Below are 14066 nucleotides of genomic sequence, written 5' to 3'. Positions count from 1 at the left end.
GTTTCTTTACTGGACTTTACAAACTAGATCTAAGGATCCTCCACATCTCAATTCTAGCTAAAGGGCCATGTATTTGTATTTCTGAAGGAGTAACAGGAGGTCTGCCTAAGATTTCTACTACATCTTTATAAGAAACATTTTAGAATTCTATGTGTTGCAAGATAAAAAATTGTCTTGTATGGTGCGATATGTTAGCTGTTGCAAAGCTACTTCAGCAGCATTTGTTAAATTCAGAGAAATTAAACCATACCCTTAGACCCCAAGGACCATTCTGAATTTCTCAAGCAATAACCTCATCATTTTTAATATCTCTACAATTCTGCATTTTAAACACATAATTTAATTTAAAAAAATTCTGCAAATGATCAGCCATGATATTTCAGTACCTTCTCTTACGTATAAGAGGACCTAGGTATATTTATTTTAACAAATATAAAAAATGTTTTCTCAAACACAAGTGATGCCATTTTGTAGTGGTTCACACTTTTTTTTAATTATACGTTCTTAAAGTACAGCTATTTTGAAATTTAGATTCCAAACATCAACCTTTAAAGGGACAGTCTACTTGAAAAATGTTTTTTAACATGGGTAATATTTTTATTACCCATTCCACAGTTTTGCGTAACCAACACTTTGATTAATACACTTATTACCTCTGTGATGACCTTGTATCTAAGCCTCTGCAGACTGCCCCCATATCTCAATGCTTTTGGCTGACATGCATTTTAGCCAATTAGTGGTGACTCATAAATAACTCCACGGGAGTGAGCACAATGTTATCTATGACCCACATGAAATAGAACTGTCTAATTGTGAAAAACTGTCAAAATGAACTAAGATGCGATTTTCAAATGTTTAAATCAGTTTGAGCATACATACCTAGGTTTAGCTTTCAAAAAAGAATACCAAGAGAAAAATGCTAATTTGATGATAAAAGTAAATTGGAAAGTTGTTTTTAAATTGCATGCACTATGTGAATCGTGAAACTTTAATTTTGACTAGACTGTCCCTTTAATTTTATACAAGTGAAACAGAAAACTTCTTTATAAGAAATGAGAACTGAGTACAATATATATTTTTATAATAAGAAATTAATCTGAGAGAAAATGTCAGAAAATATTTTATTATGCAGTTATTTAGTTAACAGAATAAATTAAATTCATTAGTTCTCAAAATTGTATTAACCTTGCTTATAATAATAATTGTTTAACATACAATTCGAATGACCTTGCAACATTTTATAATCTCAGTTGTTCTGTCTTTCTGGCTACACTGAGACATATTTTTATAGTTTCCTAGTCTAATCTGATGTCATTACCAAGTATAAACACCATTTATTTATTTTTAATTTAATGCAATCTCTATTTAGTCCTATGATGTATCTTGTATTTAATTTAATATATCCTTACTTAAAACTATTATAAGCTATATAAATCCTTTATTTCAGGATTACAGAGAAATACATATTTAAAATAATGATTGGTAATTATTAGCACAGAGTAGCTGTAAAGAAAAAGAAAATATGCAGTAATTAATTAATTCATGTTTAAATTTAGCTAATAAACAGATTGAAGATAGAAGCACATTACTTTCAAACAGATACACTACAAATCGTACAAATCAGAGGCGTAACTAGAAACCACAGGGCCCAGGTGCAAGAATCTAAGAAGACCACCCCCCCCAAAAAAAAAAGTGAATTTGATAGATATCATTTTTTTTTTTTTTAACATTTAACACAGAAAGAAAAATGTGAATCAAATTACATGTCTGCAAAAGGAGGTACCCTGTGCCCACAGTCTGTGAGATGGTCTGACCCCCTATTACTGTATATAGTGACACTGTTTAACCCACCAGTACTTTATATAGTGAGTCAGTGACATTCTGTAATCTGCTGGTGAGATGGCTGGACTGACCCTACCTGCCCCAGTACTTTATAAAGTGACCACAGTAGTCTGTGACATAGTCCAGCCCCCCCCCCCATACTGTATATAGTGACACTGTTTACCCCCTCCCCCCATGCTGTAGTAACAAGGTCTGTAATTTACTGGTTCCACAAACATACACACACACACACACATACATACACACACACATAAACTGCAGTGGGTAAAACAGAAACACTAACCTCTGTAGTCAGAGACACTAGGAAAGCATCATGTCACACTTGCATATCATCAGTGCAGGCAGTGTCAGGTCAACGTTTTTTATTAAAAAAAATTTGAAGCTGGGCCCCCACCCTTGGGGGCCCAGTCACAGTTGCGACCTCTGCACCCCCTGTAGTTTCGTCCCTGCTACAAATTATCTGTTGCAGCTTATACTAGAAACCCATTACACTGTTTGTTGGGATTTTAGTATTGTGTTTTGCTCATGTACTGGCCCCTTTAACTGCTCGGGTTAGCATTGTAGCTTCCATTCTTAGTGCTCCTTGTTCAGACAGGCAGCTGCAGGAGCGCTAAGAAGGTGCCGGAGATCCACTTTGAGTGGGGCGGGAAACGCAGAGCGCTATTGTCTCTTCTCCTCTCGAGGGGAGAGCGTTAACTGCCATTTGGTGTGCTCTTTCTCCCTGTAACTGCGGCCTCTGCGCACTACCGGAGCAAATGTATGCTCATTCCGGAGCATCATTAGAGGGGGAAATACCCTATCCTAAGTGTATTAGGGGGCTTAGTCATTTTTATTAGTATTTTCTCTTGAGGTGCCTTGCTAGAATACCTTGGTGGGTTTCGTGAGGCGGATTACTGCTTTAACACTAATGCTGTCATTGTTCAGCGACATAATTAATACAGTGTGCCCTGCAGATTGTACTTTGGGTTAAGATTACATTTTCTCAGATTTGAATAATATGTACCTACATTTTAGGACAACTATAGTATAATCTGTTTTCATATGTCTGTGTCTGAAGCACAATCCTAGACACATTTATTAAAGTTCGTTTAGTCATTGTGTCCTATTAGGTTTAATGGGAGAAAATTCCTTCATAGACCATAGTACAAATTGTGATTCGTTCCACATGCAGAATTTCATTGTGTTGTCAAGGGGTACCTGTTGAAGTATAAATTGTTTTACCAACCTCCTGTTTAATCAAAGTATTGGATATTTCACCACCTTAAGGTGCCTCTATGAGAGGATCTGATGGGCTCTTGGTCTAGAGTTCAGGTCAGTCAGCAGACAAGATTATCTACTATTTTGCCTAGAACATATACGTCTTATTTTGTGAAGCATTACAGACTTTAAGCATTCAGGATTTTAGGCTTATGGAGCATAGATCTCGAAAGCAACTGGAGATTATTTTCAAATCAATGCTAGGACTGTGTTCTATTATTGGTCACAGTTATGAGGTCATGGCATGAGACAAGTCTGGAGTTCGGATTACTCAGTCGCCTGAATCTCAGGGTTGCTGCTCATTCCAGCCTTTGGGAAACCTCTTGGTGAATGGTAACATTTCTCCTTTAGCAAGTAAAAACCCTGCTTCATTTAAAAGCAAGCACTTGCAGAGAGGCACAGAATCATTCCTGGGCTCAGTTGTGACACTTGTGATTTTTTTTTCTTCAAGTGTCCTTTGGTTGCTGGAGCAATCTTTTGTTGTATCCGGCTTCAATACTTTATGTAATTTAAGGTCACGAATGGCAAGAGAGCCTTTTTACCCCAGATTATAAAAAGTCCAGAGTGAAGAGTATACCTTTAATTTGGCTTCGCTCTTAACAATACAGGAATCAAATCTTTCTTCTCAAGACTGGAAACCTAATCTAGCTGGGAATATGTGCATACAAAACATGACGTCTCTAATCAGTGCAAATGCTTCAGGAAGGTGCAGCAACATCCCATTCTAGTTGTCACTAGGGTGGAGAACCGACCACTGAAGGCATGGTTGGTCTGTTCTATACCGAATCTAGAGGATATGGGAGTAATTGTTTTGGTTACTGTAACTCTCTATTTTCAGTCCCAGAGTAGGAGTAGTAATTCAGACCCATTCTGGATCTGTTGACTTTACACAAACATTAGATGGTATTTAAATCCACTATTTTCATGTTCTGGCTATTTATAATGAAAAGCTATTTTGCAACAGTGAACTAACAACCTTGACTGCAAAGAAAAGAAAAAAGAGTTGATCCCACTTACAAAGTTTTTAGTTTCAAGGAGTGAAGGTAGTCTCTGTTGTATTGTGACAGTTTTTTGTTCAATCAACACAAGCTTACTGCAATCTGCTTGCCAGACTTTGCAGTTACGGTCTCAGGTGGCTGTGGCTCATTGCATGGAGATAGTGGGTGGCTGCTTCATACACCATTCCATTGCAAGGTTTTATTTGCATCCAATTCAGCAATCACATGCTTAAGATGGGAATGGAGACCACACCAGTCTGTATCAGTTTATCATCTGGATTTGTTGGTGTCAAGATCTATTTTTGGTGGATATTCCCCATGTTAATCTCTTGGGGAGAAAAGTCTTCATTCGTCCGTCTTGGGAATTATCTTCTGCGGACGCCTTCCTTTGGGATGGGGGCAGTCTGGATCTCCAGGGTCTCAGGGAATTGGTCTCCTCTCTAGGCAAGGTTACCAACAAACGTATCCTAGAACTCTGCGTGATCTTCAGGAGTGACTTATCCTTTGGGATGTTACTTTCCTTTAATGCATTTCTACATTCCAAGTGTTTTTTTCCTTAGGTTTATTCTTCTGCCAGACATTTATATATTTTCATACCTTGGTTAGACTCCAACCAGATATCAAACCTATTTCCATCTTAATGGGAGGAGAGTCCACTGCTTCATTCATTACTTGTGGGAATTAAGAACCTGGCCACCAGGAGGAGGCAAAGACCGTGTTCCTGTTCCACGGCGTAGATTCTGGTAAGATTGTTTCATTTATACACATATAACGTAAGAAGACAGTGTCCCAGTGTGGCTCCTTTATCTGTATTGAATCAAGGGTAATACCCTCAGAAAGGGGGTTATTGAACAGGGGGGAATTTGGGCATAATATTATTTGTTTTTTAATGCTGCATTATGTGTGAGACGAGGCTCTGTCAGTGTGTGAACAGTCAGTTTCTTAGCGTGAGATCGACGCAGGCCTTTTTTGGCACGCTTCCTCTCTAGGGCAGGGCGGTCTTGCATGGCACTCCGTGTGACCAGGTGTGGCCTCTTTAACTTCCTCTTTCTTGACCGGCGGTTGTAAGAGAAGAAACTGTTTCTTTGTGGTCCAGGTCATAGGAGGTGGTGACTGCCCCGGCCATTGGAATATAAAGGTGCCATTTATTTTCTATTTAGTCCGCAATAAAAGTGCAAGCTATGGAGGACTCTGTTAGAGGGTACTCCCTCTTTCATTAAAACTAATAACTGTGTCTTTTGTGAGGAGGTTCCGGTTGATCCACCTGCTCAACTCTGTTCCACAAGCTTTGATAAGATTGCAATATCTAAAAAGAATAAGATATTTAGTACAACTGAGCCATCCAACTCTGAGGGTTCTCCGTCCCGCAAGGTGCGTTCCCTACACTCGTCTCCGATTGCACATGCAGCTCAGCAGGGCAATACTAATCCTCCTGCGGGAGGGGCCCTTTGGCCGCCAGATTTCGCTGATCAGGTGCTAACATCGGTTTCTGCTGCCTTTAATGCCTTACCACGCCATGCTAAGCGCAAGCGAAAGGTGCAACATAGCTATCCATCCCAGGGGTCATCTACTCCGCTGGATGTCTCTGACAGATTATCAGCTGATGAGGATGGACGTTCTTTCTGGGTCGGAATCGGCGACTTCTAGACCTCCGTCTGTGGAGGAGCCAGATTTTAAATTTAAGATGGAGCATTTGGGCTTTCTGCTGAAAGAGGTGCTTTCTACGTTGGAGGTTCCTGAACCGAAACTGCCAGAGGAACTTTCGATCCCTAAGCTAGATAGGGTTTACGAGGACAGGGTGGTGCCTCAGACTTTCCCGGTCCCCATTAAAATGTCTATTATTAAGGATGAATGGGAGAAACTTGGTTTGTCCTTTTCTCCTTCTACTTAATTTAAAAAGCTGTTTTCCGTTCGGGACTCGCAGCTTGAGCTGTGGGGGGACATTCCTAAGGTGGATGGCGCTATCTCTACGCTCACTAAGAGAACGACTATGCCGCTCGAGGATAGTTCTCCGTTCAAAGAGCCCATAGATAAAAGTCCATGTTGAGACAGATGTTTAAACACACGGGGTTCGTTTTTCAACCGGCAGCAGCGGTCTCTGTGGTGGCTGGTGCGGCTACCTATTGGTGTGACGCTTTGTCAGCTATGGTCGAGGTGGAGACTCCCTTCGAGGAGATAAAGGAAAGAATTAAGGCCTTAAGGGTAGCTCATTCGTTCATCTGTGATGCAAATATGCAGATTATTCGCCTGAATGCCAAGACATCAGGTTTTTCGGTTCTAGCCCGTAGGGCTCTGTGGTTAAAGTCTTGGTCTGATGACATGACTTCCAAGTCTAGATTACTTTCCCTCCCGTTGAAGGGGAAGGTTCTTTTTGGTCCAGGCCTGGACTCGATCATATCCACAGTCACGGGTGGCAAGGGTGCTTTCCTACTGCACTATAAGAAGAATAAGCCTAAGGGGTCTACTGTTTGTACCTTTCGTTCGGACAAGTCTCATCGCCAGCAGCCTGCCGTGAAGACAGAGCAGTCCAAGGGATCTTGGAAGCCAGCTAATTCTTGGAACAAAACCAAGCAGAGCAAGAAGCCCGCCCGAGACAAAATCGGCATAAAGGGGAGGCCCCCGATCCGTCTCTGGATCGCTCAGGGGGCAGACTATCTCTTTTTGCGGAGGCCTGAATAAGACTTCAGGACCCCTGGGTTCTGGAGGTTGTAGCCCAGGGTTACAGGATAGGGTTCAAAACTCATCCGCCCAGAAGCAGATTCCTCCTATCAAACCTATCATCAAGTCCAGAGAAGAGAGACGCCTTCCTAGGATGTGTGAGGGATCTCTCCTCTCTCGGAGTAATCGTCCCAGTCCCTCTAGCAGAAAGAGGTCTGGGGTATTATTTTGCGTGGTCCCAAAGGAGGAGGGCACGTTTCACCCAATTCTGGACCTAAAATGCCTAAACAAGTTTCTGTCAGTCCCATTGTTCAAAATGGAGACGATCAGATCGATTCTGCCCCTAGTTTAAGAGGGACAATTCATGACGACAATAGATTTAAAGGATGCTTACCTGCACGTACCAGTCCACAAGTATCACTTCAGGTTCTTAAGATTCGCATTTCTAGACCAACACTTCCAGTTTGTGGCCCTACCGTTCAGTCTGACGACTGCCCCAAGAGTCTCTACGAAGGTTCTGGGAGCGCTGCTCGCGGTATCGAGGGACAGAGGTATTGCAGTGGCTCCTTCTCTGGACGATATTCTGGTCCAGGCTCCGTCCTGCAGTCTCACGGAGGAGCACTCAAGGGCTCTTCTCCTTCGATCCCACGGATGGAAGATAAACTAAGGAAAGAGTTCCATGGTCCCAAGCTACAGGGTGGAATTCCTGGGTACGATAAGATTCCTTATCCATTAAGATATTCTTGACAGATCAAAAACATTGCAAGATTGCGTCCAACTGTCTTGCCCTTCAGACCTCCTCAAGGACATCTGTGGCCAGGTGTATGGAGGTGATTGGGTTCATGGTATCCAGCATAGATGTCATTCCATATGCCAGGTTCCATCTCAGACATCTTCTGTTATGCATGTTGAGACAATGGAACGGCGATCACTCTGATCTATCCCAATAGATTTCTCTGGACAACCGTACAAGGGAATCCCTCTCTTGGTGGATCTGTCCGGGACAGTTCTCCCCATCCTGGGAGATTGTGACCATGGCCGCAAGTCTATGAGGATGGGGAGCTGTTTGGGGTGCCAGAAAGGCACAGGGCAGGTGGACTCGAAAGGAATAGTCTACTGATTAAATATTCTGGAACTTCGAGCAATATTCAACGCTCTGAGGGCTTGCCCCCCCCCCCCCCCTGGGGTCGTCCCGATTCATCAGATTCCAGTCGGACAACATTACCTCGGTGGCTTACATAAACCATCAAGGGGGAACGAGAAGTTCCCTATCCATGAAGGAAGTATCTCGGATTTTGGAATAGGCAGAGTCCCACAATTGTTTGCTCTCAGCGATCCACATTGCAGGTGTGGACAACTGGGAAGCGGATATTCTAAGCAGACAGTCGGTTCATCCAAGGGAATGATCTCTCCACCCCGAGGTGTTTGCAGAGATCTGCAACAGATGGGGGACGCCAGAGATAGACCTCATGGCGTCCAGACTCAACTGCAAGCTACCCAGATATGGGTCGCAGTCTAGGGATCCCAAGGAAGAGCTGATAGATGCCTTAGCGGTGCCCTGGGAATTCAACCTACTTTACATTTTTCCACTGTTGCCTCTTCTACCTCGAGTAGTGGCCCGCATCAAGCAGGAGCGAGCTTTGACTATTCTGATTGCTCCATCGTGGCCTCGGAGGACGTAGTTTCCGGATCTGGTGGGGATGTCGTCATCTCCTCCATGGAGGTTACCCTGTCGCAGAGATCAGTTGGTTCAGGGTCCCTTTCTACACCAAAATCTGGATTCTCTGAGGCTGACTGCGTGGAGATTGAAGTCTAGTCTTAGCCAAAAGAGGATTTTCGGAGAGAGTGATTAATACTCTCATTCAGGCCAGGAAGCCGGTCACTCGGCACATAAGGTGTGGAGGACCTACTTGTCCTGGTGTGAGGAACGAGGATATCCCTGGCACAAGGTTAGGGTATCCAGGATTTTGTCCTTTCTCCAGGACAGTCTGGATAAGGGTCTTGCTGCCAGTTCCTTAAAGGGACGGTTTTGTCTGTACTGTTGCACAAGAGGCTAGCGGAGCTTTCTGACATTCAATCCTTTGTTCAGGCTCTGTCTAGGATCAGACCTGTTTTTAGAAACTCTGCTCCTCCTTGGAGCTTAAACTTAGTTCTCAAGATTTTACAGAGGGCTCCGTTTGAGCCTATGCATGCGCTTGACATTAAAATTCTTTCCTGGAAGGTCCTATTCCTACTGGCTATTGCATCGGCACGCAGAGTCTCTGAGTTAGCGGCCTTGCAATGTGAGCCTCCTTACCTGGTTTTTCATGCCGATAAGGCTGTTCTTCACACTGGTTTGGGGTTTCTTTCCAAGGTTGTGTCGAACCGTAACATCAATCAGGAAATAGTGGTTCCTTCTTTGTTTCCTAACCCTTCTTTATCAAAGGAAAGGTTGCTTCATAATTTGGATGTGGTTCGGGCATTGAAGTTTTATCTTCAGGCCACAATGGCGTTCAGACAGACTTCGTCTTTGTTGTGTATTCGGGGAAGCGCAGGGGGCAGAGGGCCTCTTCCACTTCACTGTCTTTTTGTTTGAGAAGCATGATCCGTCTGGCCTATGAGACAGCGGGACATAAGCCTCCTCAGAGGATTACGGCTCACTCAACTAGGGCTGTGGCCTCTTCTTGGGCATTTAAGAACGAGGCTTCTATGGAGCAGATTTGTAAGGCAGCTACTTGGTCTTCCTTGCATACTTTTGCAAAATTTTACAAATTTGACGTTTTTGCTTCGGCGGAAGCAGCTTTTGGGAGAAGGGTTCTACAGGCTGTGGTGCCCTCAGTTTAGGGTCCGCCTCCTTTTGCCCTCCCGTTTTTTTCATTCTGTGTCCTCTAGAGCTTGGGTATTTGTTCCCACAAGTAATGAATGAAGCAGTGGAGTCTCCTCCCATTAAGATGGAAAACATAAATTATGCTTACCTGATAATTTCATTTCCATCTGTGGGAGGAGAGTCCACTGCTCCTGCCCGTTTCTCCAGTGGGCGGACCTAAATTTAATTTTATTCTTCTGGCACCATTTATACCCTGATATTTCTCCTACTGTTCCTTTGGCAGAATGACTGGGGGATGAGGGGAGTGGGGGAGGTATTTAAGCCTTTGGCTGAGGTGTCTTTGCCTCCTCCTGGTGGCCAGGTTCTTAATTACCAAAAGTAATGAATGAAGCAGTGGCCTCTCCTCCCACAGATGGAAAAGAAATTATCAGGTACGCATAATTCGTTTTTTTTCTCTCTGGGAATTTGAGATTTGTTTCTAAGGGTTTTGAAAAAAAAATCCTGTTACAGCTATGAATTTATTGGTCCTACAGCAGTTTTCTGGGAAGGTTATGCTTTCTGTTAGCCTTCATATCAGTTAGGACAATATCTGAATTATTATTTTTATTTTTTTCTTGTGAACCCTCATACCGGGTGTTTTTTCAGAACCAAGTGGGGTTAGATCCGCTGTACAGCCTCTTATCTTAGTCTTTTAAGAGCATTCTAATCAATATATTATAGTGCTTCTTAATGTTCTAATCTAAAATCTTTGAGAGATTATAACTCAATCTCGATGTAGTCAGGATTTTAAGGTGTCCTGAGTCTTTCATCAGTTTATACTGTCTTTTCATTTTTGTCTGGGGTAAAAGTGTCGGTCATCAAGTAGCTTCTTTTATTCTAGTTTTCATGATCGAAGACCTTAATTGTCAGCCTACTTTGAGACGGGCAGTTGCTGCCTTAGTGTAGTACAGCTCTTTCAACCCGTTCTTTGTCTGCTTTTTGAGGTTTCAGCAGAGCAATTTTTCATTTTGATGAAAAATTGGTAGAAAGGTGTGTTTTTTTTGTTTCCTGGTCAATAGGTGCCTGCCTCTTTTTTCCTTTTTGTCCTACCCATTTTTTCATGGAATTCAGAGTTTGGGTATTAGTTCCCAACAGTAAGGAATTTTGTGGACTCTCACCACCATTAGAAAGAAAATATAATTTATGCTTACCTGATGATAAATTCCTTTCTTTCTTGGTGGTGAGAGTCCACAAACCAGTTTTTGCTTATGTTGACAGTTCTAGTTTTCACTTCTTTACCCTACGATACTTTTTACTACTTCCTCCTATTTTTGGCTATACAAAATACTGGGAGGAATCAGGAAGTAGAAGGGATATTAACGCTTTTACTTTAGGGTGCCTTTGCCTCTTCCTGGTGGACAGGTGATGAATTCCCAACAGTAAGGAATTTCGTGGACTCTCACCATCAAGAAAGAAAGGAATTTACCAGGTAAGTATAAATTGTTTTTGTAGACGTTAAAAGGACATTAAACATCTTTTTCTAGGAGGCCAAAAAGCAAATTCTGTAACCTGCAAATTAGATAGTTTAGGCAATTTTCAGCATTTTGAAAACCTAGCTTACAGAATATGCTTTTTGGCCTCTCTAGGGAGTATGGGAAAAAGCACAATTTTTACACAAAAGCAAGATGTTGTCCTTTATTAAGTAAGTATGTTTCCTAAGAAGAATACTATGCAAATATTGTACACAAAGAAAGTAGAAAAAAAAAAAGAATATATTTACCCACAAGTTAAAGAAAGCATTATTATTCATGGGGAAGTATCGGAGTATCACTGGAATTACTGTTACAGCATTTATACTTTTGCTTATTTACTATTATATTCTAATAATGCATTTTTATAGGAGATGCTGATGATTGTAAAAGGGATCCAAAATCTGAGAAAAAGAAGAAAGAAGACCGAAAAAAGAAAGATGAAGACCAGAGCACTGAAAGAGATGGTAAAATATAAATATATATTTATAAATAATATAATTTACCAGGAACAGGGATTGGGTTTCTATTAAAATCTATTCATTGTCCCAAAAGAAGGAAGATTCTTTCAGACCAATCCTGGATCTGAAAACTTTAAATCGTTTTGTAAGAGTCCCAACTTTCAAGATGGTGACTATAAGGACTATTCTGCTTTTTGTTCAGCAAGGTCATTTCATGTCCACAATAGACTTACAGGACGCTTATCTTCACATTCCGATTCATCCAGAACGCTATCGTTTTCTGAGATTCTCTTTTCTAGACAAGCATTACCAATTTGTCGCTCTTTCATTTGGCCTAGCAACAGCACCAAGAATTTTCTCGAAGGTTCTCAGTGCCCTTCTATCTGTAATCAGGGAGCAGTGTATTGCAGTGTTTGCTTATTTGAACGATAGCGTAAGAGACGATGTTGAGGTTGTGGCCGCGAGAGGGGCCATGTAGATGTTGAAGAGGGTGGGGCTCAGCGAAGAGCCTTGCGGTACACCGCAGTTCAATGGTGTGGGTTTGGAGGAGATAGGCGGGAGTCTGACTTTCTGGGTCCTGCCCGTGAGGAAGGAGGTGATCCATTCCAGGGCTTTGCTGCGGATGCCGGCGTCGTGTAGGCGGGTGCGGAGGGTGTTGTGGTCAACAGTGTCGAAAGCTGCTGAAAGGTCTAGGAGGATGAGGGCGGCGGTTTCTCCTCGGTCGAGCATGGCGAGGAGGGCGGTCTCGGTGCTGTGGTTGCTTCTGAAACCGGATTGGGAGTGGTCCAGGGTGTGTTTAGCCTCAATGTGGTCAATAAGTTGCAAGTTGATGGACTTCTCTATGACTTTGGCCCGGGAAGGGGAGTAGAGAGATGGGGCGGTAGTTATTCGGGTCCGTTGGGTCTGCCTAGGGTTTCTTCAGCAGGGGTTTCAGTTCCGTGTGCTTCCAGATATCCGGGAAGGTGCCGGTTTTAATGGAGCAGTTGATTGTGCGGCGGAGTTCAGGGGCGATGGTGTTGCTTGCTTTGTTGAATATGTGATGGGGGCATGGGTCCGAGGGTGCACCGGAGTGGATGGATTTCATCATTCTGAGGGTATCCTCTGTGGTGACGGGGCTCCAGATAGTCCGTATGTGGTGAGTGGAGGGCGAATTTGGGCGGTGTGTAGGGGAGTGGGTGGTGGAGGTTGAGTTATGAGGCGTGAAACTGTCATAGATGTCGAGGATCTTGCAGTGAAAGTGTGCAGCGAGGGTATTGCAGAGGTCCTGGGAGGGTGGAATGTTGGTGGTGTCGCTTTTGCGTTTAGAGAATTCCTTGATGACTGAGAACAACTCCTTGCCGTTTTGTGCATTAGAGTTGATTCTGTCTTTATTAATAGCTACAAATTTCTGCACAATTAAATGTTTGTTTCAATGCAACTTGAAAAATTGAAATTTAAACAAACTTTGTTCAAACTTTAATTCAAATTCAGTGATGCTTACAGTCTATTTCATTGCAGTTATATATCTAATTTTTAGTCCTCATGTTATCTTGATTCTACTTTTTTCATTAATTTTCTGTTCCCCTGTTCAGAGCTTAAAGTGACTTTAAGTTCTACACAGAGGAACAGAAAATTTATGTTATTTTTCTTCTATAAGATAAGACAAGTCCACGGATTCATCATTTACTTGTGGGATATTATCCTCCTGCTAACAGGAAATGGCAAAGAGCACCACAGCAGAGCTGTCTATATAGCTCCTCCCTTAGCTCCACCCCCCAGTCATTCTCTTTGCCTACTCTAAGTACTAGGAAGGGTAAAGTGAAAGAGGTGATAAAATATTAGTTTTTCATTTCTTCAAGCAAGAGTTTATTTTAAATGGTACCGGTGTGTACTATTTACTCTCAGGCAGCAGATGGATGAAGACTTCTGCCTGGAGGATGATGATCTTAGCATTTGTAACTAAGATCCAATGCTGTTCCCACTGAGGCTGAGGAGTACAGGAAACTTCAGTGTGAGGAACGTTTTCATGCTATACAGCAGTGAGGTATGTTCAGTCATATTTTTCTGGAGAGACTGTGTATTTCAGAAAGGCTGACAGTATACCCATGAGTGTAAGGGTAAGCAGTAATCCTAAGAGCTAATAAGAAGGGTATTACAAAGCTTGCATAAGGGGCTAATTACAAAAATGGTCGTCACCGAGTTGTAAATGTTTGTGGGCAAACGTTTTTATGAACTGGGAGTGCTGTTAACGTTTTGCGGGCAATAACGTTTTGGGCAACTTTATTGAGGGTACACTTGGCTTATTTTTTGGGTCTCAGAACCCACATGGCTAGTTAAAACCGCTCTGGTGCGGTTCTTTGAGGCTGTAGAGACATCGAGTGAGATGGGCGGGGCCTATTTTCGCGCCTCAGATGCGCAGTTATTTTCTCGCAGCAAGCTCTAACTCCTGAGGGCCCTGGTGGATGTTTTGGGCCAAATCGAAGCTTTAACCCCACATTTACTATCCCTGAGGGCAGGTAGGGCCACAGCAGGGCTGTGGCAAGGTGCTGAGGGTGTT

At 42.7% G+C, this 14066-nt stretch overlaps 1 protein-coding gene across 4 annotated transcripts in view; it reads left to right on the top strand.

Annotated features, from left to right (window-relative positions):
- Positions 1–14066, top strand: part of BAZ1A (bromodomain adjacent to zinc finger domain 1A) — a 762668-nt gene that overhangs the window by 643265 nt on the left and 105337 nt on the right. For all 4 annotated transcript variants that reach the window (XM_053697759.1, XM_053697757.1, XM_053697758.1 and 1 more), the window contains exon 22: positions 11441–11536. In XM_053697759.1, coding sequence (XP_053553734.1) covers positions 11441–11536 — 96 coding nt within the window. The remainder of the gene's footprint in view (positions 1–11440; positions 11537–14066) is intronic.

This window comes from Bombina bombina, chromosome 1, assembly GCF_027579735.1.
Source record: "Bombina bombina isolate aBomBom1 chromosome 1, aBomBom1.pri, whole genome shotgun sequence".
Taxonomy (NCBI): Eukaryota; Metazoa; Chordata; class Amphibia; order Anura; family Bombinatoridae; genus Bombina; species Bombina bombina.
The sequence above is the reverse complement of the archived record's forward strand: the minus strand, read 5'-3'. Positions and strand labels throughout refer to the sequence as shown.